The sequence below is a fragment of the Cryptotermes secundus genome, unplaced genomic scaffold (genome assembly GCF_002891405.2).
Source record: "Cryptotermes secundus unplaced genomic scaffold, Csec_1.0 scaffold201, whole genome shotgun sequence".
Lineage (NCBI taxonomy): Eukaryota > Metazoa > Arthropoda > Insecta > Blattodea > Kalotermitidae > Cryptotermes > Cryptotermes secundus.
In genome coordinates this window covers 542,285-567,976 of record NW_019723300.1, presented here as the reverse complement: position 1 = coordinate 567,976, position 25,692 = coordinate 542,285, and the positions used below count along the sequence as shown (strand labels likewise).

Below are 25,692 nucleotides of genomic sequence, written 5' to 3'. Positions count from 1 at the left end.
GGTCCGGTTCAAGTTTTCGTTCCTTTTTGGAACTTGCTTGGTTTACTCAACCATGAAGACGGCGAAATGTCGGTGAACTTCTACCGGACTACATGCTGTCACATCTTAGAAGATAGGGCCTAGTTTTCTTCATAAACCGAGATTATGATGGATACGCGTGCTACATGCATCTACTATTCGCATTTATTATGACTAAAACATTATATGCGGTAGCGTAGTTGGTTGAGGCACTATGCTACAAGCCGGAAGGTCGCGGGTTCGATACATGATGAGATCATTGGATTCTTCAATTTACCTAATCCTTACAGCAAAACTATAGCCCTGGGGTCGACTCAGCCTCTAACATAAATGAGCACCAAGAATCTTCCGGGGGGGGGGATAAAGAGGGCCGGCGCGTAAGGCTCACAACCTCAACATCTCTGAGCCGATTTTCTAGAAGATGTGGGAGCTTCGAGGTCTCACAACCCTATGTGCTTCCACGGCCTGTTACAGGGATAGTTTTACAATTTTCATTACCTTTTAAAACTTATATGCGGTAGCGTAGTTGGCTGAGGCACTATGCTTCAAGCGGGAAAGTCGCTGGTTCGATACCCAATGTGGTCATTGGAATTTTCAATTGACCTAATACTTCCAGCCCCACTATGTCCATGGGCTCGACTCAGCCTCTAACAGAAATGAGTACCAGGAATCTTCCTGGGAGTAAAGGGCGGTCGGCGCGTAAGGCTGACAACCTCAACATCTTTGAGCCGATTTTCTAGAAGATGTGGGAGCCTCGACGTCTCACAACCATATGTGCCTCCACGGCCTGTTACAGGGAGAGATGTACTTTTTTAAGAATATCCCAAGGGATCCATTGCTGGTTTGAAGACATCATTTCGTTGTTAAGCGTACATGCTGTAAGGCAAACGTAATTAATTTCGTGTTACGACACACTAAGTGAAGATGGAATCAGAAGCATACGTGCTACAATTTCAGTACGCTGTATTGTGGTTTTTCTTACAGTGCCCTCGGTGTCAACACCGTGTGGCTTTGAATGGTAGGATGGCAGACGAAGGATGAATTTGAAATTGCTTGCAAGGAAGCGGTCGTGAGTCAATCTAGCTACTATTTCGACATCTGCCTGGCGGGACAGTCATCATACCCGATGTACCGGCCGAGACCCGAACCGAACACTTTCCGAATATGATTCACCGCCACGTTAACCCGTCCAGTAAAAACATTGTTATATTAAGACTATAACAGGCCACTTCGGATGGAAGGTCACTACTTCATTTATTTATTCTAACGTGTTCTGACGATGGTGTACAACATAGAATTACTGGATTTTTAGACTTTTTCCGTCGTTCGGTATTCTAGAGAATATAAAACACAACGTTTCGGACACTGGATCTGTTTCCTGCCGAATTAACCTGGTCTCAAGTGATTAAATAGCTGTGTAAATTTGATAGGGGCTGTCCAGTGATTCCTAAGGGGCCTAGCTGAGTAGGTGTATTCTCCCCTTCATCTGAGAACGCAGACAGATCCAGTTTCCGAAACGTCGTTTTTTCTATTCTCTAATATACCGGACGATGGAAAACTTAAAAAAAAAAAAACAGAAATTCTGTATCTTTATGCCCATCACAGTGGCCGCGCGGTCTAGGGAACGAAATATCTTCGTCCGCTCAAACATTGGGATCATTGGTTCGAATCCCACTCAAGGTATAAATTTGTGACTATGTTATTTCTCTATTTGTGTTGTACAGTGTATGTAGTTGCCTTGCTACGTGCTGATTCCCCGTCTCAGGAGTTCTACCAACTGTGTAAGATTCATAATTTCAGATTAATTCTGAAGGGAACAAGCTACACGGCCTAGCCCGTCAAACGAAGAAGACATAATTATGGGTGACAAACGCCTAAACAAAAGAGAGGAAACTGGGAAATAAAAGCTTAAAAACAACGGGTTATAATTCGAGTTAAAGAAGGCAACGATATGCCTGTGGTCTAGCGGTCAGAGTCCTGGCTACAGATCCAGAGGTTCCGGGCTCGATTCCCGGTTCTACCAGATTTTCTGAGAAGTAGTGGGTCTGGAACGGGGTCAACTCAGACTCGTGAGGATAATTGAGGAGCTATTTCAAGGAAATAGAGACTCCGGTCTAGAAAATCGAGATTAACGACCGTGGGGATTCATTGCGCTGACCACGTGACACCCTCTATCCACAAAAGTTGGCACTAGCTTCGCAGACAAGCGGCGGTCGCTCGGTCGGTATAGTTCTCTTCCGGACTAGAGGACACGGAGTTTATAATTTTATTTATTTAAAGCTATCCCTGTAACAGGCCGTGGAAGTACACAGGGTTCTTAGACGTCGAGGCTCCCACATTTTCCAGACAATCTGCTCACACATGGCGGTGAGGTTATCAGCCTTACGCGTCGGCCGCCCTTTACCCCCAGGAAGATAGATATGGGATTATGATACCAGTCCTGTCAATCAATAGGCACTGGCCAGAAATACCAGTTCGAAATTACCGATTTTGAACGGGCGTGTCTATTGATGCCACTGAGTGAAAGAGAGTAATGCCACTTAGAGTGGAACCCTTTCGCCTCTCCACACAGAGATAATGATGCTATGTCCTCATTTCCTTGACTCTGTGTAAGAACGTTGTACAGACTTGCTTCTCACGTTTCGCTTCCTAACAAATTACAAACTGGCAACATTGTGGCGCTTCTCTAACCACAATGGCCGCTTTGCTGGTCTTCTTGCGCTTACTGCCCCTTGCGTTGCAGATCTGGTTGCTCAATGTGAAATGTGCGGTGGACAAAACATTAGGGGTAAACTTTTCCTTCGAATCACTGAAATTTCATCCGTTTTAGTTGTAATAATTTCAACATTATTTTCTGTAACATTAACAACTGAAAGACTTACTCCAATTGCAGTAATTTGTATATATTTAAAAATTCATTCTTCGCTGTTCTACGAATTTCACTGGCCTTGACTTTTATTACTGATGTGGAACTGCTGCGGGATAATTACAATGTAACATGCAGACCCGTTGCTAAGTAACGACTCTATAAACAAAGCCCCCTACTAGGCAACGAACGTGGAATAAGCAAATATACGATAGCCGTTGCTGAGTAACGGCTTGGGAAACAAGCATGTTACAATGGCAACGATTGAACTATAATAATGAGCGGTGTTTTCTATGAAATCCGCGCTAATACTTTATAAACGGGACAAGCTCAGAATTTAGTCAGTTACTACTGCAGACAATGACTCTGACAAAAAACAAACCCGTCCTCTCGTCAGAGAGGACGCCCCACAATAACAAGACCAAAACTGTCAAACAATAATAAATATCTGGTCATAGGCCCCAGATTGGGCTCGACACCAAGACTGACTGACTGGCTGACTGACCGTCAGTCACAGTGTGACTTTAGCTTTGAGTTTAGTCAGTTGTGGGATATCTTCCAGCCATTAAGGACGTAAGCAGAAGACATTGTTAGGATCCGTTACAAGGAAACGACTAATGAAGACACAGAAGACTTTATGTGTGCTGCAGTTACAGTGATCTTTAGTGTGTGAACCAGTGAAATTGTTATGGCTACTTGTAGTTATGAGTTGTGTGTATAAGTACTCAATAAACCAAATTACCAATCCAACCCCCGTCAATAGTCAGACACCTGACAATATTTACTTATGATTTATTTAACGATGCTGTTAGTAGCTCAGCCTGCATACCGCCAACTGCTTATGATTAATGAATAATGGACTAAAAGTATCTGAAAGGAACCGATGGTGGCCTAATTTGATGCACTACACTGGCATTTTATTGGTGGGACTGAGTAAAACGGTGAAAAATAGGCAGGATTGTAGGCGTTCCTGCCGAGATTCGAACTGAGCAACTTCTGAATGCGCAGTTATAAGCGTTGTTACCGGCTGAGCTGACAGGGCTGGTTCCTGCCACCTCCTTGTCAGCTATTCTTGTACCCTCAGTATGAAGGCATGTTCCTCCGAAACGTCCACATCTCCGTGAAAACCTCAAATCCAACGATAATAATGTTGAGGTCCATTAACGTGCGCGATAAAGATATGTTTTATTTTAGAGATACACTGATTTCACTTCAGAATAATAAAATACGAGATATATATTTATTTATTAAAAATTATTCCTTTCACTGACATTAAATGGAAGTACAGAAATTGGTCCAGTTTTTCTGATAGCGAATTAACATTTTTACAAATGGCTTACGGAATATGTTGTCCTGGCTAATCTACCGAAGCAAAGCAGAAACCAACACAAGTAGACTTTCTTTAAATACCTCACCGTGAAATTTATCAGACGCCCTAGTTTCGTTTTTGCAAGGTCGGGAGTCAAACAGCCTTGCCCCGAAACAGGATGTGCTTACAATTCGGCACTTGGTCTAAATTAAATATTGCTACAAGCGGGTTATTCACATTCTGTGCGACTGACTTAGAAAAGTGTACCAGATCTGAAACCTGTAAAACGAGCAAGAAAAATCTACTGTTGCTAATTCGGCTTTCGGGTACTTATACCGTGCAGATGTGGTAAGTTTTTCCGTATTTGCTCTGTGTAAACATTCAAGAATTGAATTATCAACAGCTAACCACCGTAAAAGCTGATCACAGTGGCCGCGTGGTCCAAGGCATGAACTCTCTTCGCTCGCTCGAACATTGGGATCGTGGGTTCGAATCGAACTCAAGGCATGGATGTCCGTGTGCGTTTATTCTGGATCTGTGTTGTCATGTGTAGGCAGTGGCCTTGCGAAGTGCTGATCTCCCGTCTAAGGAGTCTTATCGGATGCCTATGTGCGTTTATTTTGTATCTGTGTTGTCATGTGTAGGTAGCGGCCTTGTGAAGTGCCGATCCCCCGTCCAAGGAGTCGTACCGAATGTCTAAGCTTTAGCAATTGAAATTAAACAAATCGTTTCACGGATGCTCTATGCTCCAAAGTAGGAGCAGCAAGAAAGAGAGAGAGAGAGAGAACTTCTGTAAAAATCTAAAAAGTACAAATGTACTCCTAAAACGTCAGGGGTCACTTAAGTCTAAGACTGCGTCATGATCATAAGGATTAAAATTGTCTCTTAAGATCGCTGTAAGGCAAAGCGTTTCTCTTCTGTTATCAGAAGACTTCCTCTGCTTTTCAAGATCAGTATTCACATTTGGAACTCAATATTTCCCAAGTAAATGAAAACCATTTTAATGCATATACAGTGCGGTCGCATTTTATGCGAATCTGAAATAGTGCGATATAAAAATTACTGTAGCGTGTACAGCCGTTGCTATGCAATGACTGCGAGACAGACTTAGCGTGTAGTGATTTATGAAACGTGGAGATCGGCTATAGCGTTGCGAGTGCTTGTGGTTCCCAGTCGTGTTCGTGTGTGTGTGTGTGTGGGGGGGGGTAGTCGGTGGATCGAGTCCTCAATCGAAACCCTATCTACAGTCACACAAACATGTCTCACTTTAGGCGCAAAGTTTGAAATAATACGAATCCCCCAAAAATTGGCAACAATCACGTAAGTGTTTCTGCCTATAAGAAAATTTGAGTTCTGCCATGTTTTGAGTAACGCATCCTTCGCATTAAGTGCCACGGCACTCTTCTTTGTTTAAACGATACATCATCACAAAATAGTGACATCGATCACTACGTCATGATAACAAAAATATTAATTCCATTTCCGATATACAAAAAATCAATACAGCACTGTTTAAAAAAACTCCATGGCCTGCAGTCCGCAAGCCAACTATACCGACTGAGCGACCGCCGCTTGTCAGCTAAGTTAGTGCCAACTTTTGCGGATAGGGGGTGTCACGTCGTCAGCGCAACGGATCCCTACGGCCGTTAATCTCGCTTTCCTAGACGGGAACACTGTTCCTGTGCTTAATTAATTAAGCACTGTGCCATTAAGACATATGGGGAAGTGGAGGTATAGCTCTATCATTCTTGGCATCGGCACTGGATGGAGGTGAGTGGTCAGCTTCACGCCCCGGCTGCTTTACCGCCGGGGAAAGAGCCCCCTGTACCCACTGGATAGGAGGCTGGTTAGGTCCCAAAGCCAGTCTGGGCACAGTGGAGAAGAGAAAAATCTTGTCACTGTCAGGAATCGAACCATGGCCGACCAGACCGTAGCACGTAGCTATAATGACGAGCTATCTTTATTCCTTTTCGAAATAAGATTGGAAATAAAATCGCCATAACGGGACACACAGGACATCGGTACCATAATGTTGCTCCATCAAGGTATGACGTACCATCAGAAATATTGCAGACGTAGTTTAAGACATTTCTAGGTATTACGAAGGCAAAGTGGGGCCAAGCTGGGTCCAGTCGGCACGGCGGCCACTGATTGGCCTATTGTACCCGCCCCGGGTGATTATAATGATGGAGAATTTAGTGGAATGAAGATTGACAGGGGAAACCGAAGTACTCGGAGAAAACCTGCCACCACAAATCCCACCTGACCAGACGCAGTCCCGGTGAGAAGCCAACGACTAAACGCTTGAGCTACGGCGCGGCCAGACCAGGTGGTTAATGTTGCTTGAGAGATAATTACCTTACACCATGATAATCATATATTTCTAAATATATTAAATGGGCAGAAATGTAGAGTTTCTAAAGGAGAAAGCAGGTGGCACATACAGTAATAGCTGTGCTTTACGGTTATGGGAATCAGTTCTTCCTTAGCGCAGATTCCAACGAATTTTATGGCTGCCACGTAACTGTTTCATGATTTCAGAAGCAATGTAAAGGATGCCATTCTTTGTTCGTCTTGGGAGCAAGGTGAGCAATGCACTTTGTGTCATGTCCGACGCTGACCTACCAGTAGTTATTGTGAATATCTGCTAGAAGTAAGTACCATGTTCTTCATATAAACCAGATGTCACACTTAGCAGCAAAATCTGGGCGTTCGCTGCAGAGCAGACGGGGTTCAGACATCAGCAGACGTACAAAACAGAATGGAACCTGAAACCACAGGAATACCGGAATTAATGGAAAGACATGATGTAAGCGAAAACAATACGTTTAGCCGACAAATGCATCGTAACCGCACAGTGCATTCCGCTGCGAGAATGTTCTCTTCCGTCTTCGGTAGATGAGCGATGGGTGACGGTAGGCTGGACTGGGGAGAACTGCTCACAGCGCTAGCCTGAATATCGGGTGACAACAGGTCTCGTGACATTTACACGAAGGTAAAATGTAAAGCTATCCCTGTAATAGGCTGTGGAGGCCCATAGGGTTGTGAGACGTCGAGGCTCACACATTTTCTAGACAATCGGCTCACAGATGGCGGTGAGGTCAGCCTTACGCGCAGGCTGCCCTTTACCTCCCAGGAAGATTCCTGGTACTCATTTCTGTTAGAGGCTGAGTCGACCCCAGGGCCACAGTGCGGCTGGAAGGGTTAGGTAAAACTGAAAAATCCAATCACGTCTTCGGGAATGGAACCAGCGAACTTCCGGCTTGTAGCATAGTGCCTCAATCAACTACGCTACCGCGTGTCCCCCGATATTTACACGAATAATAATAATACAATTGTTTATTTACGTGCAAATTTAACAGCCCAGAGGCCAATTAGAAAGTTAGCACGACTAAGTAGAAACAACAAAGAACTTAATAACAAAATATGAAATAATTCATTTTATGTAATAATAATAGTAATAATTCTATAAAAATCAAATTTACTATTAACAGGTAAGAAAGGATAATAATATTCATACATACATACATACATGTTGCGTCCAATTAGTGTTTTAACATGATGCGAAGACCCTTGTAAAATATGATTAGGTGTGCATATACCAGTTATGTAAAGTCATTTTAACGTCTAAAACTTTTAAAGTTTTTAAACAGGAATTTGCATGTGAGGTGGCTAATAACTAACAAGAAATAAATAAGTGACGTGCAAGAGGGCACTACGATACAACATTATGATCACGGAGAACGCTTTGGCTCAAAATGCGTCAACTTCCCTGCAAACAACATTAGCGGCTATGGCACATATAGCACATGAATAATGTTTACATGAGGAGCAGACGTAGCAACAACAACAACAACAACAACAACAACAACAACAACAACAACAACAATCTTAATACTGATAAGTGTTACGCCTTATGAGCGGTTACGGTCATTCGTCTTGCCTGCATCCGTTCATCGGGCGTCCTACTTATCTTCCCCCTTGGGTCGATGTCTCAAAACTGCCTTCAGGAATCTTCCAGCATTCACACGGCTTCTCCAATTGTCTTGATAAAGTTTAATGTAGTTCATTACTGGCTTTGTCTTGAGTTCCGTCAAAATATCCTCGTTTATTTTATGATCCAACTTCATATAAACCGTCGTTATAATAATAATAATTTAATTCAATTCAATTCAATTCTTGATTATTTAAGTGCTAGCACAACAGCCCAATCGTCAATTACAAAGCGAGCACGAGTGAAAGAAAGACACAAGGTACAAAACAAGGCAATTTATATCATCTTAGTAACGATGATAACAAAAAAAAATAGTAATAATAACAGACATCGAAATAATAACAACAGGCGATAGTTTAGACGTGATAAAGCAAAATACGTGCATTTCAAAAGATACAATTTATAGCATAATGCGTAATGTGAGAGTGCCGGTTACGGTAGCCCAGCGGTCTAAGGCATCAATTGTCTTCGCTCGCTCGGAAGCCGGGATCGTGGGTTCGAATCCCACTCAGGACATGGATGTTTGGTGTATATGTCTTTATTCTTTGTTTGTTTTGTCCTGTGTTGAGGTAGAGGCCTTGCGACGAGCTCATCACCCGTCTAAGGAGTCTTACCGTCTGCAAGGTAGGCCGCACACCGGCATGCGTCAAGACATGTAACAGTCAAGACACGATGTCTGCGGCATGATGCAAAGAAAGGAGCACAGTTTAAACGAATGAGATTATGAAAACCGCCGCACACCGGTCTGAATCATGATGCTGACGTCAGTTTCATGTTGATGAATCACGAATGAAGCAAGACTGCGTCCTTTTGTCCCATGTCTTGACGCTTGTCTTGACGCAGTTGGTGTGCGGCCGCCCTAAAATGATCATGAAACTGAAAAATCAGAGGCCAGGGCGCAAGGGGGCTGGAAACCCAGTGGAAAATAAATGTGAAAATAATAGTTAAGTCCATGTATCGAAGTGCTTGACAACAGTTAAGAGGCAAATTACAGGTAAGCACCGAAAAAACGAAACACATTAATATAAAAGAACTGAAATAACCAAAACAAAAATGAAGTGAAATACACAAAGAAAGTAGTAATTAAGAACAACATAATACAGTGCCTTAAATATTATTAAGAACTTTAGGTAGGAGATTATAAAATACGATTCAGAGAAACCGCTCCGATTGCAAATATGTCGAGATATTTACCCACCGCTTTGGCAGGGTATATGTACCGTGTAGAAGGATAGAGTTTATTACAGGGACAAACACTAAACTTTGAGAAGTTCCCAAAAATGCGAATAGGAAAACGAAGAGTACCATTTAACAAGAGGGAACTACAGAATTTAAGGCTAAGAGAGTCCTGAAAAGAAAATGAGTCGTGATAACTCCTTTTATATCGCCACGAGACGGCGATAAATTCTTTCCATGAAATAAATAATTCCCCGGCCCTAAACAGTTAACTCCACGAAGTACAGTACGTCTTGAGAATCTTATAGTCTCATAGCAAATGAAAAGAATTCTACGAACAGTTCTATCTTCTGGAATATAACGCCATGTAGTCTTCTGAAAGTAAACCCAGGAGAGTCCATGTGGACGACGCGTCGAATACCCCCACCGTAGCCCTGTGAGTCGTAGGAGGCGATGAAAAGGGAACCCAGTGCCTGGAGGTATAACCAGGCCATCCTGTTCCTGGGGGATATTAATACGGGTACCTGGCCTTCAAGGTTTGGGGAGTCTCGAATGTGACACAGTGAAATGTGGTCACCAGTCCCGCGGGAGTCGGACCTTAGAATGACTTCGTTGGCGAGGACCAGCATCAATTGTAAACGATTGACCCAACCTCTCAAGGACAATAACCGCAAGTGTTCAGTTGGAAAATAAAATTACTTGTCGTGAGTCTCAAGGTACTTGTCGCCAAGACTAACTGATTGGCGGTAAACCGTCAGTCGTGAAGTAACCCTGACTCTGTCAGTTAGTCGGCATTTCTGAGGAACACGCCGGCAGCCGCTTTTATAACAGTCTCACTGTAACGACAGCACATATAAAAGTCCTATTTTCACAGACTCACTCTTACAACTAACTCTTTTCTTCACAGCCGGACGTTCAACTCCCAACTAAACTGGTTGCCCCAACTGTCTTCTTTATAATTACTTCGCACAGACCGAATAGAGAACACCGTTTCTATCAATAATCCTATTGTTGTAGACTCGCTTACCGATTCTTTGCTTAGAAACGGGTTGCAAAATATCGTTGTTCTATAGTTGCAAGTGCTACCTAGCAACGGCCGCTGTTTCAGAATCACCGCTTAGCTAAGGGTCTATACACCACAATACAATTAATTGTGTCTATTTGTTTCTAGGTTTTCCTTCTTACATCCATCACAGCCTTAAACGCCGAGTCCAGTCTGGACGACTTAGCCCTGGACGAAAAGTTCGCACTAGATGGCGCACATCAACATCACACGTCAGCAGATCCCGGCCTCCCAGGCGCTGAGTACATAGACGAGGATATCAACGAAAGTTCAGGAGAGGACTATAAGTTTTCTCCGAGTGCTATTAAGAAAGAATCCATAATATACAAGGCAATGTTGGAAGCACTGAAACGGCCTGAGATGTCTCAACAGCTGGGTCAAGTTTTGCCCATAATTCGTAGCATGTCTCCGCCTCAGCGCCTCACACTAGCCGCCCTGCTAACGGCTCAGGTGATGTCTTCACCGACTTCAGAAGCACCTACTCTAGATCAGGTGATCGCTATGTTCGCTGGCGGTCCAGAAGAAGATGAGGAGCAGCGCAAGAACATGACGTCGGCGTTACTGTTGCCCCTGTCTCTGGACATCGCGAATATCTTCCGAGGTGTCGCTGCCAAAACTCCGGAGGTTAGTTGCACTGGTCGCGATTTAAAAGCAGCTGCCCAGTGGCGATTCCACGTTCCTTAGCGCCTGTAGTTGTAATACAGGACGTTCAGTTAAGGAGGAAACTTCGCAACACCGCTGTCGGGGCCCACTATTCCTCACAGATTGCTGCTGAACTGTAACTGTAACAGCGCGCGGTAGTATTGTTGGTTGAGGCACTGTGCTACAAGCAGGAAGGTCGCGGGTTCAAATCCCGATGAAGTCATTGGATATTTTTCAATTGACCCAATCCTTCCAGCCGCACTATGGCCCTGGGGTCGACTCAGCCTCTAACAGAAATGAGTACCAGGAATTAATTAAATAATTTTCCTGGGGAGTAAAGCGCGGCCGGCACGTAAGGCTGACAATCTTACTGCCATCTTTGAGCCGATTGTCTAGATACTGTGGGACCCTCAACGTCTCACAGCCCTATGGGCTTTCACGGCCTATCACAGGGATAGCTTTACTTAGATATATAGGATGAAGTGGTATGGACTGGATTGACTGGTTCGGGATAGGGACCAGTGAAAACAGTAATGACACTTCAGGTTACATAAGGGCCGCGCCATAGCTCAAACGGTTAGTCGCTGGCTTCCCGCCACGGGGGCCTGGGTTCGATGCCGGATCTAGTCAAGTAGGATTTGTGGTGAACAAAGTGGCGCTGGGGCAGGTTTTCTCCGAGTACTTCGGTTTCCCCTGCAAATCTTCATTCCACCAACTGTTCCACAACACCCTCACCTATCATCTGGGGCTGGTACAATAGGCCAGAAGTGGCCGCAGTACAAGGGACTTAGATCCACCCCACTAGCAATAACAAAAAAGTTACATAAAATATTGGGAAATTCTTGAGTAGCTGCACAACTGACGGGTTCTCAAGAGGGCCTTATCTCCACAGAGTTAGCTATATATATTTAACGCCTTTCAAACGTAATCAAATTCATCTTATGCGAATTTATGTCAATTTAAACTTTCAAAGTGAAGTATTCATTACATGTTTTTTTCTACTTTAAACAAAGTGGAAAACAATGAATCTTACCCAAAGAACGATTCTCAAAACAAACAGCGATTATTTCCTTAAGCAGCATTGACCGGTTTCTGTTTGTAACGTAGACTCAGCCTTTTTGGATAGGAAGAAACCACTGTACACTGAGACGGACATCATGCTTAGAAGGGTTAATATTTATTTTTGATTGCATGTGTTCTTCCTCAGTTACAAACTTCGGGTGTACAGAACCTGCAATACACAACACTTTGGTGATGTATGAGCAGGCTAATACATGTAGGACTTGAGGTTCTCACAGCGGTGGTTATGAAGATTTCTGTCTTCTGGGATATAGCACTGTGTAGGCTCTGAGGTTCTCACAGCGGTGGTCATGAAGAGATCTGTCTCCTGGGATATAGCACTGTGTAGGATCTGAGGTTCTCACAGCGGTGGTTATGAAGAGTTCTGTGTCCTGGGATATAGCGCTGTGTAGGATCTGAGGTTCTCACAGCGGTGGTCATGAAGAGTTCTGTCTCCTGGGATATAGCGCTGTGTAGGATCTGAGGTTCTCACAGCGGTGGTTATGAAGAGTTCTGTCTTCTGGGATATAGCGCTGTGTAGGATCTGAGGTTCTCACAGCGGTGGTTATGAAGAGTTCTCTCTTCTGGGATATAGCGCCGTGTATTAGCTGAAGTTCTCACAGCGGTTGTTATGAAGAGTTCTGTCTCCTGGGATATATCGCCGTGTAGGACCTCAGGTTCTCACAGCGGTGTTTATGAAGAGTTCTCTCTTCTGGGATATAGCGCCGTGTAGGGTCTGAGGCTCTCACAGCGATGGTTATGAAGAGTTCTCTCTTCTGGGATATAGCGCCGTGTAGGGTCTGAGGCTCTCACAGCGATGGTTATGAAGAGTTCTCTCTTCTGGGATATAGCGCCGTGTAGGGTCTGAGGCTCTCACAGCGATGGTTATGAAGAGTTCTCTCTTCTGGGATATAGCGCCGTGTATTAGCTGAGGTTCTCACAGCGGTGGTTATGAAGAGTTCTCTCTTCTGGGATATGGCGCTTTGTATTAGCTGAAGTTCTCACAGACGTTGTTATGAAGAGTTCTGTCTCCTGGGATATAGCGCCGTGTAGGACCTGAGGTTCTCACAGCGGTGGTTATGAAGAGTTCTGTCTCCTGGGATATAGCGCTGTGTAGGAGCTCAGGTTCTCACAGCGGTGGTTATGAAGAGTTCTGTCTCCTGGGATATAGCGCTGTGTAGGAGCTCAGGTTCTCACAGCGGTGGTTATGAAGAGTTCTGTCTCCTGGGATATAGCGCTGTGTAGGAGCTCAGGTTCTCACAGCGGTGGTTATGAAGAGTTCTGTCTCCTGGGATATAGCGCTGTGTAGGAGCTCAGGTTCTCACAGCGGTGGTTATGAAGAGTTCTGTCTCCTGGGATATAGCGCTGTGTAGGAGCTCAGGTTCTCACAGCGGTGGTTATGAAGAGTTCTGTCTCCTGGGATATAGCGCTGTGTAGGAGCTCAGGTTCTCACAGCGGTGGTTATGAAGAGTTCTGTCTCCTGGGATATAGCGCTGTGTAGGAGCTCAGGTTCTCACAGCGGTGGTTATGAAGAGTTCTGTCTCCTGGGATATAGCGCTGTGTAGGAGCTCAGGTTCTCACAGCGGTGGTTATGAAGAGTTCTGTCTCCTGGGATATAGCGCTGTGTAGGAGCTCAGGTTCTCACAGCGGTGGTTATGAAGAGTTCTGTCTCCTGGGATATAGCGCTGTGTAGGAGCTCAGGTTCTCACAGCGGTGGTTATGAAGAGTTCTGTCTCCTGGGATATAGCGCTGTGTAGGAGCTCAGGTTCTCACAGCGGTGGTTATGAAGAGTTCTGTCTCCTGGGATATAGCGCTGTGTAGGAGCTCAGGTTCTCACAGCGGTGGTTATGAAGAGTTCTGTCTCCTGGGATATAGCGCTGTGTAGGAGCTCAGGTTCTCACAGCGGTGGTTATGAAGAGTTCTGTCTCCTGGGATATAGCGCTGTGTAGGAGCTCAGGTTCTCACAGCGGTGGTTATGAAGAGTTCTGTCTCCTGGGATATAGCGCTGTGTAGGAGCTCAGGTTCTCACAGCGGTGGTTATGAAGAGTTCTGTCTCCTGGGATATAGCGCTGTGTAGGAGCTCAGGTTCTCACAGCGGTGGTTATGAAGAGTTCTGTCTCCTGGGATATAGCGCTGTGTAGGAGCTCAGGTTCTCACAGCGGTGGTTATGAAGAGTTCTGTCTCCTGGGATATAGCGCTGTGTAGGAGCTCAGGTTCTCACAGCGGTGGTTATGAAGAGTTCTGTCTCCTGGGATATAGCGCTGTGTAGGAGCTCAGGTTCTCACAGCGGTGGTTATGAAGAGTTCTGTCTCCTGGGATATAGCGCTGTGTAGGAGCTCAGGTTCTCACAGCGGTGGTTATGAAGAGTTCTGTCTCCTGGGATATAGCGCTGTGTAGGAGCTCAGGTTCTCACAGCGGTGGTTATGAAGAGTTCTGTCTCCTGGGATATAGCGCTGTGTAGGAGCTCAGGTTCTCACAGCGGTGGTTATGAAGAGTTCTGTCTCCTGGGATATAGCGCTGTGTAGGAGCTCAGGTTCTCACAGCGGTGGTTATGAAGAGTTCTGTCTCCTGGGATATAGCGCTGTGTAGGAGCTCAGGTTCTCACAGCGGTGGTTATGAAGAGTTCTGTCTCCTGGGATATAGCGCTGTGTAGGAGCTCAGGTTCTCACAGCGGTGGTTATGAAGAGTTCTGTCTCCTGGGATATAGCGCTGTGTAGGAGCTCAGGTTCTCACAGCGGTGGTTATGAAGAGTTCTGTCTCCTGGGATATAGCGCTGTGTAGGAGCTCAGGTTCTCACAGCGGTGGTTATGAAGAGTTCTGTCTCCTGGGATATAGCGCTGTGTAGGAGCTCAGGTTCTCACAGCGGTGGTTATGAAGAGTTCTGTCTTCTGGGATATAGCGCTGTGTAGGGTCTGGGGCTCTCACAGCGGTGGTTATGAACAGTCCTATCTTTTGGGATATAGCGCCGTGTGTCCGCTGAAAGTCGACCGATGTTTCGGGAAAACATGCGGCCTCCACCTTCAGGGTCGAAGAATAAGAAAAAAATACCAGCGTAAAACCAGAGCTCCACTTCGTTTCTTCTTCGAGCCTTGAAGATGGAGGAGGCATGGTGCTCCGAAACGTTACTACACGGCGTTATATCCAAAAGACAGTCCTCTTCAGAATAATGCATGCTCCTTATGAAGGAGACACTGCTTAGTGTGACTGGGAAGTTCTGCTACAATAAATTCACTTTCTTACATCCACTGACTGTATCTATTCTCTGATTCTAATGCGATGCAGACACCCGGAAAGTGAAAGACTCGTTCACGCATTTGTCTGAATGGAATGCTCATAGTTTACAGACATTAGACTCGCTGTTCGCTTTGCAGAGGAACAAAACAGCTGCTCCCAATCCACGGGCTGCTCACCGAACGTTTTGTTTCCTGGCAGTGATCGTTCATGCAGACATCCGAAACAGTTTGCTCAGAGGAAATATATCTGAGTGATGTACGAGAGATGAGCGTGTATAGACTCTACGCAGAGATTCCAAATATTCTAAATCACGAAAGAACCCGAAACCCTTTAATTACTAATCAAGCAAGCTGCTGGTAAAGACGGCCACCCAAAGAGTTCAGTTGGGATTACCGGATATTTTAGACTCTATCCATCGTCTGGTATTCTAAAGAACGCAACGTTTCGGAAACCGGATGTGTTTCCGTCCTCAAGATGAACAGGTGGGAGACCACTACTCTGGCGAGTCGGTTAGAAAGAGCTAACCTCAATCACTGGGCCAACAAAAAAGTCGTCTCCAACTTCGTCACTTGTGCACGGGGATAGATACGGTTTGCGAAACGTCGTGTTCTTTAGAACACCGGACAAATGAAGTCCAAAAACCGATTAAATCTGAGTGTTACATATCTTCGAAAGAACTCTTTAGAATCTACAGAGGATTCAGATTATGACACCGTGTAGCCTTGTAAGTAGATACTGATATTTCGAAGGAACATGTACCACCATATTCACGGTTGAAGTGTGCAGCTTGGGGCTCTGGCTTGGTTATACAGCATAGAGAATCAAGTAAATTTTTCAACATGCACATTTCAATATTGAAGATGGAGGCAGCATGTTCCTACGAAACGTCGGTATCTGTATACAAGACTACACAGTGTCATAACTTAGAAGGCCAAAAACTGATCAATACCGGGAACAATCAAAACACACGTTAATCTGAGGATGAGAGTTTCAAATCCGACCACTGACGAAGGAAGCATAAATAAAATAACCATCTCGGTGGCTCAGTGCCTAGCATATTGGATTCACAGGGTCACAGGTTCGAGTTTCACGGCTGTCATAAGGAATGGAATTAAAATAGAAACGCCGTCAATGTAAGAGAATTATTAAAATTCGTAATATTGTCACTGAAATCGACCGCCTCTGTGGTCTAGTGGTCAGAGTTCCTGGCTACAGATCCTGAGGTCCGGGTTCCATTCCCGGCGCTACCAGATTTTCTGAAAAGTAGTGGGTCTGGAACGGGGTCCACTCAGCTTCGTGAGGATAATAGAGGAGCTGTTTCAAGGAAACAGAGGCTCCGGTCTACAAAACCGAAATTAACGGCCGTGAGAATTCGTTGCGCTGACCACGTGACACCCTCTATCCGCTAAAGTTGGCACTAACTTCGCCGACAAGCGGCGGTCGCTCGGTCGGTTTAGTTCTCTTGCGGGCTACCATGACCGGCATGAAATTACTTAATTTCGTATTACCTTAGCCAATGAATTGCCAGGCGTTAATAAACTGTATGAAAATAAGTTTCTTATGTCATGAACAAGCGAGTAGACATTTGTTTCAGTGTATAGTGGCTATTAAGTGAGTATTATAATATCTGAATGTGGATATGTTAAGTGCAGTGTAGTATAGACTATTTGTGCGTGTTATTCGTGGAAGGTGGGGTTTAACGTGGAACTCGACGTATCACTCGTTGACATGTGGGACTTGAGTGAAATAGGGAAGAGAGCCTTTGGAGTCAGCGAAGCAAATTCTGACGTAACGAATGAAGAGGTTTCTCGCTGAATTCTCAAAGCGTGTTACACCACTTGACTCGGCAGCTACAACACACTATACCGTACTTATACGTTCTTTCATTAAAGTTAAGGATTCGTCGTAGGAAAGCAAAGCGAACTTTTTTTAAAGGCACTTCCGTAAAAGTTGAAGTGGTTCAGATTTCCAACTACCGGTACAGTCCTCCCATATTCGCCGTTTTCTGAGTACTGAAACGTTTGGTGAAGAGATTATCATTTTCGTAGGTGCATACAGAATTAAAAATTTACGTCATGGAAACGTTTAAAGGAACTGAGTGTTTACACCTTCATAGAGACCTCAATCACAGCAGGGAAATCCTCAGGGAATTTTTTTTTTAATTTCTACAGATTATTTTCCTTTAGTAAAGACACACCTGCGTGAGCACGTGACTGCAACCCGAGACACGAAAAAGCAGGGTCAGAAAGAGACTTGTATATAAAGATAACTTGAAGGACGCCATCTTCTGGGATGTGGCGCAGTGTAGATCTTTTGTGGTAGCTCTTTCAGCTGGTTTCTCGCTCTCGGATTTTTCTACCCTGATAATGGAGGCGATACGTTCCTCCGAAACGTCTGTTCACACAGGATCTACACGGCGCCACATCCCACAAGATGGCATTCTTCATAGTCACCGCCGTCAAAATCTCAACTCTTACACGTGACAATATGTTTGTTATTTAAACTTCCTCACTCAGGAACTAGCCACGTGTCAGATCAGAGATGAAGCCCCGCACTTTTAGACCGGGGATATGATAATGTGCTACCTGATCATGACTATCGTACACTTGACGGAGCGACTGTCATAACTAAATTACTTACCTTGAGATCACTACAACTAATTTTAAATTCGCATAGCAGAAACTGCTGCATGTGTGAATGACTCTTACCTGCGAACAGAAACCCCAGGTATGTATGTGACTCTTTGTAGAGGTCGTGAGTTCATGACCCTATCACCGTTACCGGTTGACCTTCAGTCAGTGGGAATGCAGTTTGGACTCGCATACCTGAAGCTGAGACTAATTTGGTTTCGCACAATGATGCGATTATTCTAGAAACATCAAATTCATTGAGCGTACATGTTCCGCCATTTGCAGTAGTGTTACTTTTGTGTTTCAGGCAATGGAACTACGGCATCTGAGAGTGGTAGCGCCCCACAGAAGAATCATAGTCACTCAACCACACGGGCATCAATCCCCAGCCCACAGAACAAGGCCCACAGTGCCGTTCAGGACACAGCCTTCAAGTCACAACCGTCGCAACGCTAATATTCCGACTGGTAAGGTCTTCATGTTATTACAAGACAGGACCTGTGTTCGAACTTGGATTTCACAGTTGCAGCCGAGAGAGGACGGTCCAGGGCGGCGTCTTCCTGTCTTTTTAACGGTCGGGGCACCGCCCTGACGCTTCTCTCAAAGACGCTGAAGCGAAACATGAAGTTCTTATAGTTTGTTTAATTTCCAACCTCTTGAAATCCGTGCTGCTTGTCATTCACTTCCGGCATTTATATCTAGAAGTCGATACGTACCGACAACGGCGTCATAACATGATTTATGCCTCTTTATTTCAGCCTGTAACTGAGTGCCTGAAAGCCCTGAAAGCTTCATATTCAGGACTACACCCCTGCAGTTCCTGTACTTTAAAATATTATATATTCTTAACTAACGTATAATCATTTTACGCGCTCACTCTATGCGAAGGAATCTGTCTTCATCTACACTGAACTGTGTGCAGCTGTGGGACAGCTCATAAGGTGTAAGGATATATATTTCTGTGGGACTCTTAGGGCGAGGCACACCGAGAAAACTGGCAACCGCAACGCAACTTCAATTTCCGAGAATTGTTGTCAGCCTGAGTTGAGCACGTGTTACTGAATGGAGCAGCCCATATTGAGGAAACGGAAATGCAGTGTTCTCAATATGCGCTGCTCCACTCAGTAACATGTGTTCAACTCGGAAATTACGGTTGCGTTGCGGTTGCCAGTTTCCTTGATGTCAATTCGCCCTTGGAATATAATAGGTAAAGCTGTCCTTCTGCTCAAATACTTATGTGCTAAGCCATGAAGGCAGGTAGCCGACCGGTCTAAGGCATGTACTGTCTTCGCTCGCTTTGAAACCGGGATCGTGGGTTCGAATCCCACTCAGGACATGGATGTTTAGTTTGTGTGTGTGCGTTTTTCTGTGTTGGTGTACAGGTAGAGCCTTGCTACGAGCTGATCACCCGCCCAAGGAGTCCTACCGAACGTGTAAGATCTGGAAAAACCGAAGTGAAAGGAGAAGTTCATGGAGGTAGGCCTAGGCCCACTGGGGCTGTAGTGGCAAGGGGGAAAAAAAGCCATGAGGGTGTATGAAGGAGTAGATGTATAGAGCAACGTTTTCTTGACCTCGGCTCTAGTTGGAGGTGAGCTTCACGCCACAGTTGCTTTACCCCAGGGAAATAGCCCACAGTACCCACTGGATAGAAAGCTGTATGGGCCCCAGAAGCGGTCTGGAAGCTGCGGAGAAGAAAAGGTTCTTGACCCTACTGAGAGTAACAACTCCGACCAATCCTGTTGTTCAGTTTGTAGCCAGTCGCCATACCGACTGAGCTATTCCGGCTCCGAAGGAATATAGCAACTGAAGGCAAACTATAAGTTATATTTCATGGGCAGTAGAGGCAGAGTGAAGAGGAGATTGCAGTTGCTCAGAATTCAGAGTGCCGAATGACGAGACGATTAGTGGGTAATGAATTGGAAAGGAGAAGGACTAATTTCAGATACTATTCCAGTATTTGCCCGGAGGGACAAAGAGAAAACAACGAAAAATATCAACGAGTGTAGCCGGTGTCGGGGCCAATATTTGAACTCGGGAGGCCACTCACACTGAAATCAGAAGAAGCTACATCGTCTCGTCGAATCATATCTAAGCTATCTTCATGACACGTAAAATGCCAAGAATAAGACGAGGTTTCTAATTACATTTCTCAACGTTATCCTTAGATATTCCCAAAACAAGAAAATTAGTATCTAGAATTATGTGACGTCAAATCGAATTCGAGTCACACAGGTGACTTTTTACACTCAAGGACCCTGTTATTTCCCTTTGGCCTTTATGCACTAGGTCATTTGGCTTGTTACAATCCAGAACTCTTCCACCTTTTCGTATTAGGCCTTCTGGCTACCTCCGGCCGCCCTTTAACTCCAGGATGATTCCTCGCGCTCATTTCTGTTAGGAGCTGAATCGACCCCTACCATAATTATTTCCGAAATTATGAATTTTACAGACAGCTGGTAGGACTCGTTGGATGGGTGATCAGCCTTGTCGCAATGCCGCTACCTACACAGTACAACAAAAACACAGAAAAAATACGCGGAGAGATATCCATGGCTTGAGTGGTATTCGAACCCACGATCAAAATTTTCGAGCGGGCGAAGGTATTTCATGACTTAGACCGTGCGGCCACTGTGATCGGAGCAATCCAGAACTAACTTCATAAATTATAAAGCATACAGACAATTTGTAGGACCGTTTGGGGGGGGATACAGGCCCAGCACACGATAATACACCGAAGACACCAGCGTTCGAGCGGCTACAGACATACGTGTCTCACACCGAGACGCCACTGTGACTGATGGTAACAGTTTCCTAAAATATGACGAAATATTCTCTTTCAGAAATGGTTCCTCCCCCTCCACCGCCCTCGAGACCACTACCTGGGGTCAAGCCCCGTCGCCCTCCGCCCGGAAAACACACTTCGTCGCCCCTGAGGCAGCCCGTGCCGGAGAGGAAACACAGCGCAGCGGGCGAACCCAGTAGCTCCCCCAATAAAGACACCTGCGACTACTTCACGAACACACTGTGCCTGGAGGTGGCGGACTATCCAAAGTAAGCTATCTGTAGCGTGGCCGGAGAAAGGCAACGACTAACTGGCCCGCTAGCTCGGGGGTTCGTTAGAAAGGAGGCCCGAACACGCAATTAAATAAGCGGAATGAAACATCCCAATTAAGTTTTTCTTTTAATATATTCCTGCACGACTGTTTATTTATCCATTGATGATGATGAAAATGTCCAAAATTAACATACTTATAAATTCCTAAAGACCAGAGACTGTATTAGTAAACCGAAGAACGTCTTTGTGGGTAAAATGAGGTTTATTAATATTAAAATTGGTGGTACATATACAGAGTGGCCCAGAAGTCAATCAACATTGTGTTAACGTGAATGTTGAGATTTAAACCTGCCACTGGATCTGCAGAATTGTATCAGAGGGTTGCTGAGTTGTACACTGAACATGGAGGACTTCATTTAGAGCAATTTCTGTAAATTCGGCAAGTAATAAAGAAATAAAGGAACAAGGGTGCATGATTCCTTCTGTTTAAAACCTCATTCCAGTACTCAAGAATGCAGGCAAATGAACTGACTAATGACTGAGCAGGGAACTCAGTTTATTATGTTGCTTATTTACATTTCCACCAGAGATGCGATACTGGCCAGCATCCATCGCAGTCAAGGAGCAGTGGCGGCCCTTCTCACAGACATCAAACAGCAGCCTGGTGACGTCACATCGGAAACGAAGACTCCGCTCCACGAAACTAGATACGCACCTGATCACAGCGCGTCCGGGAAAAACAGGTGAATCAAACGAAAACGTGCCTGAAACATCTCTGAGTCAGGCAACCTTACGTAACAAAAGTTGTCCCCAACTTGAGCTCCAGTATGGTAATTCTGCTGTCCATCCTGTGTTGAAAATAGAAAGTGGTAGGGTTTTTTTTTTTGTGCGTGTTTGGTCCACTTTGTAAGTCTGCCACTAAAGGTTCGGCCACACAGAGCGCTACGCTATGTTCGCTACGTACGCTGTGTACACCCTGCGACGCAGCTAACATAGGGAACATAGCGTACGTAGCGTACTGAAGTCTGTGTGGCCAGTCACATTGGCAATAAAGGGAAATATTTTTCTGTTCGTATAGCGAACATAGAGTACGTAGCGTGCGTCGCGTACGTAGGCTCTGTGTTGCCGAACCTTAACTGGCCTACTGTACCATCCCCGTATGATAGATGATGAGTGTCGAGCATGGAACGCGAATTCGCAGGGGAAACCGAAGTACTTTGAGAAAACCTGCCTCAGTGCCACTTTGTTCACCACAAATCCCGTATGACCTGACCTGGGCCCGGCCGGCGATTAACCGCCTGAGCTATGGCACGGCCTTGAAATGTGAATTTCTAATGAAGACGTAGTGACCTAGTCACTATCTGCCGAGGCCGTAACCTCAAAAAATGTTTAGGCATTGTATAATAGGAACCAGTTTATATGAGAAAAATGTATTATTTCTGAATTGCCTTGTGTATTAGACTGCCTAGTTTTGCCTGAGTTTCATTAACCACTTCCGGGTTAATCGCGTGGAAATTTAATTATTTTTTTTTTTGTGATTTATATAACGAGACTGTACAGTGAGGAACGGTAAGAGGATGAATACATGATGACCTGAAAAGGATGTCGTGACCTAACAGAGTACTAACCTCGTCTGAAATTCTATTAGAAGGACTGACGAAAACCAAGAAATACCTCAATCGGGACATTCGATGTTCCAGCCGAGATTCAAACCGGGTACCTCCGGCATACAAGTTAAAATGTTACCGCCTAAGCGAAATTCCTCGGGAAAACCCCTTATTAAAAGCTATTAGTCAATCAGCTACTCAAGAAATTCACTGTCTTTTACAGAACCCAAGGGCTCATTAAGTGTTGGAAGACGTTTGACATTAAATATAAGGCCCATAGGGTTGTGAGACGTCGAGGCTCCCATATTATCTAGATAATCGGCTCACAGATGGCGGTAAGATTGTCAGCCTTACGCGCCGGCCGCGCTTTACCCTCACGAAATTTTTGTTGTACTCATTTCTGTTAGAGGCTGTGTCGATACCAAGGCCATAATACGGCTGGAAGGATTAGGTCAATTGAAAAATCCAATGACATCATCGGGAATCGAACCCGAGACCTTCCAGTTTGTAGCTTAGTGCCCCAACCATCTACGCTACCGCGTGCCCCCCCATTTTAAACATAATATAACAAAAAAAAAAAAGGAGTTACGCGAAGTATTATTTTCCATGAAGAAGTATAAATATGACGAAACGAAACTTGAAAGTCCGTGTAGGACACAGTCATGGGAGCTGAAATCTAACGGAAATCGCGCATAGAAGCGAAGCAATGAATAATCCTTTTATAATTACCCATAAATGCCAGATTCGAAAATAACGTTAATTACTCTGTTTTGTTATATTTACGATTTTGACAGCAGTGATTACAAAGATTACTCTATTACGGGCTTGAAGTCGTGTAATTTTGTACTTGTCGCCTCATTCTTTAGGGTAGATGGAGATGGAGCAGGGAGAAATTAGCTTCGCCATGACTGTCGGTCTTTATTCCAGTTTTTGTGGTTCCTCTTCATTCCTTCCAGGGATTCTCCTTGGTAGTACTTCAACTCTTTCAGATCCAAGGCGATTTTCTTACGTTTTTGTCCTCTTCTCCTCCACTTCACCTTTCCCTTCACTTATTGTCCTCTTTCTAGTATATCTGTCTTTTTCTGCCCCCCTGTTTCTCCATCCTCTTCTGCTTCCTTGCTCTCTTTCACGTCCTTTTGACTTCCTCTCCTTTCTTCTACTCTTTGTCCCTTTCTTCTTCATATTCCGTTCTACCGCATTCTTATCGTTTTCATCTTTCTTATTTTCCTTCTCTTGCTTGTCCTCCTTCCGATCTTTATCATTTCCCCTCCTTTTCTACAGCACAGTTCTCTCTTCCTCCACTTTCCGTTTTATGCTCCTTCTTCAGCGCTTCCCTTTATAACTATACTTTCCGGGTCTCAACAGGTAAATAAAGCCATGACCGCTTCCTTCCAGATCCTCCCCAATCCATTATTCATTATAATCCAATCAATAAACGCCATAAAGCCTGAGCTACTGACAGTGTTTCTAAAGGGTTCTGACGATGGTGGATGACATAGAATTACTGGGGTTTTGGGACTTTCTCCATCGTCCGCAATCTAGGTAATAAAGGACACGACGTTTCGGAAACTGGATATGTTTCCGTCTTCAGGTGAGAAAGGAAGACACCTACTCAGTTGGGCCCATTAGAAAGAGCTAATCTCAATCCAAGGGGCCAAACTGAGTAGGTATCTTCCTTTCTCACCTAAAGACGGAAACATATCCAGTTTCCGAAACGTCGTGTCCTCTATTACCTAGAATTGCGGACGATGGAGAAAGTCCCAAAACCCAGTAATTCTACTGATAGTGCCTTTAGATAAACTACGAAAGAATTAGGAATACATGACCTTAAATTTACGGCACCCTGTTTTACGAAAATAACAGAAAAACGTACCAAGACTTATGAAAATGAAGACACCTCACAGCGAGCCTCCACGCTGCGTATCTCCGTAATGGGCAGAGCGAGCATCAGTCTGAGAAACTTGCGGCCGGCCCTAACCTACATTTTTAGTAGACCATGATACAACATTCCTTAGACCCTTGAGCTCTTCTGCAATTATAATCGCGAGAGATCAGAACTCTCAACAATATTTCAAGAATTGTTGCACATAATTTATGTAACAGGCCTACAACACATATAGGGAAGAGAGTGTTGTAGAACAAAGTAAAAAAAAAAAGAGATAAATTAAGCATTACGTCATGAAGGCGTATGGGGGAGTGGACGTACAGATTCTTGACCTCGGCCGGTTTCACGACCCGGTCGTTTTAACTCCAGGAAAAATCCCTCAGTTCCCACTGGATAGGAAGTTGGGTGGGCCCCAGGATCTGTCTGGGTGTCGAGAGGAGAAAAATCTAGCCCTTACCGGGAGTCGAATTCCGACACTTTTGCCTTCCAGGCCGTGGCTAGGCGCTATACCGACTACGCTATCTCGGATCCTCCAGAACAAAGTCAATATTACTTTACGACCGGCGATTTACCGCAAATCAGTTCGTCTTGGCCCCAAGCCCTTTGAGACTCACGACAAGAGATATTTTTTCAACTGAACCCCTGCTGTCATAGTCCTTATGTAATATCCTTTCTGATGAGAGGGTGGGTTTGTCTCTTATGAATATGCTTGGCCTTTCATCACGTGTACGTACTGCACATATAGCGTGTTATTGGAAATTCATCTTTCTGCACTAATTATAAGTCCTCTATCAGTTAAGGCTTTGCAAAGCAGATCATGCCTATTTTAAGTATCTTATGTTACAACGAATTCGACAAGGATGCTGTTTATCACCAATTCTATTCAACTTGTACAGCGAATGCCTTACCAAGGAAGCTCTGGATGGGCTCGGAGACTTCAAATTAGGAGGGCAAATTATTCAAACTGTGAAATATGCAGATGACCTTGTGTTAATGGCTAAGGAAGAAACTGTGCTACAGGGAATGATTGATAGACTAATTGAAATTGGAAGGTGCTATGGCATGGAAATGAATGTGGAGAAAACAAAAGTAATGAAAATTTCGAGACAACCAACCCCAGTCACAATAAAGATAGACCAAAAACAACTGGAGAA

The 25,692-nt window shown here is 44.6% G+C and overlaps 2 protein-coding genes across 3 annotated transcripts in view; one reads left to right on the top strand and one right to left on the bottom strand.

Moving 5' to 3' along the window:
• LOC111861686 (general odorant-binding protein 71) overlaps positions 1-6,937 on the bottom strand; it is a 34,830-nt gene extending 27,893 nt beyond the window's left edge. The window contains exon 1 of the mRNA XM_033750423.1: positions 6,819-6,937. The gene's annotated coding sequence lies outside the window, so the exon portion shown is untranslated. The remainder of the gene's footprint in view (positions 1-6,818) is intronic.
• Positions 1-25,692, top strand: part of LOC111861685 (neurotrophin 1) — a 46,977-nt gene that overhangs the window by 13,250 nt on the left and 8,035 nt on the right. For both annotated transcript variants that reach the window (XM_023846459.2, XM_023846460.2), the window contains exons 2-5: positions 10,535-11,050; positions 18,299-18,458; positions 20,832-21,042; positions 21,634-21,789. In XM_023846459.2, the coding sequence (XP_023702227.1) occupies positions 10,535-11,050; positions 18,299-18,458; positions 20,832-21,042; positions 21,634-21,789 (1,043 nt within the window). The remainder of the gene's footprint in view (positions 1-10,534; positions 11,051-18,298; positions 18,459-20,831; positions 21,043-21,633; positions 21,790-25,692) is intronic.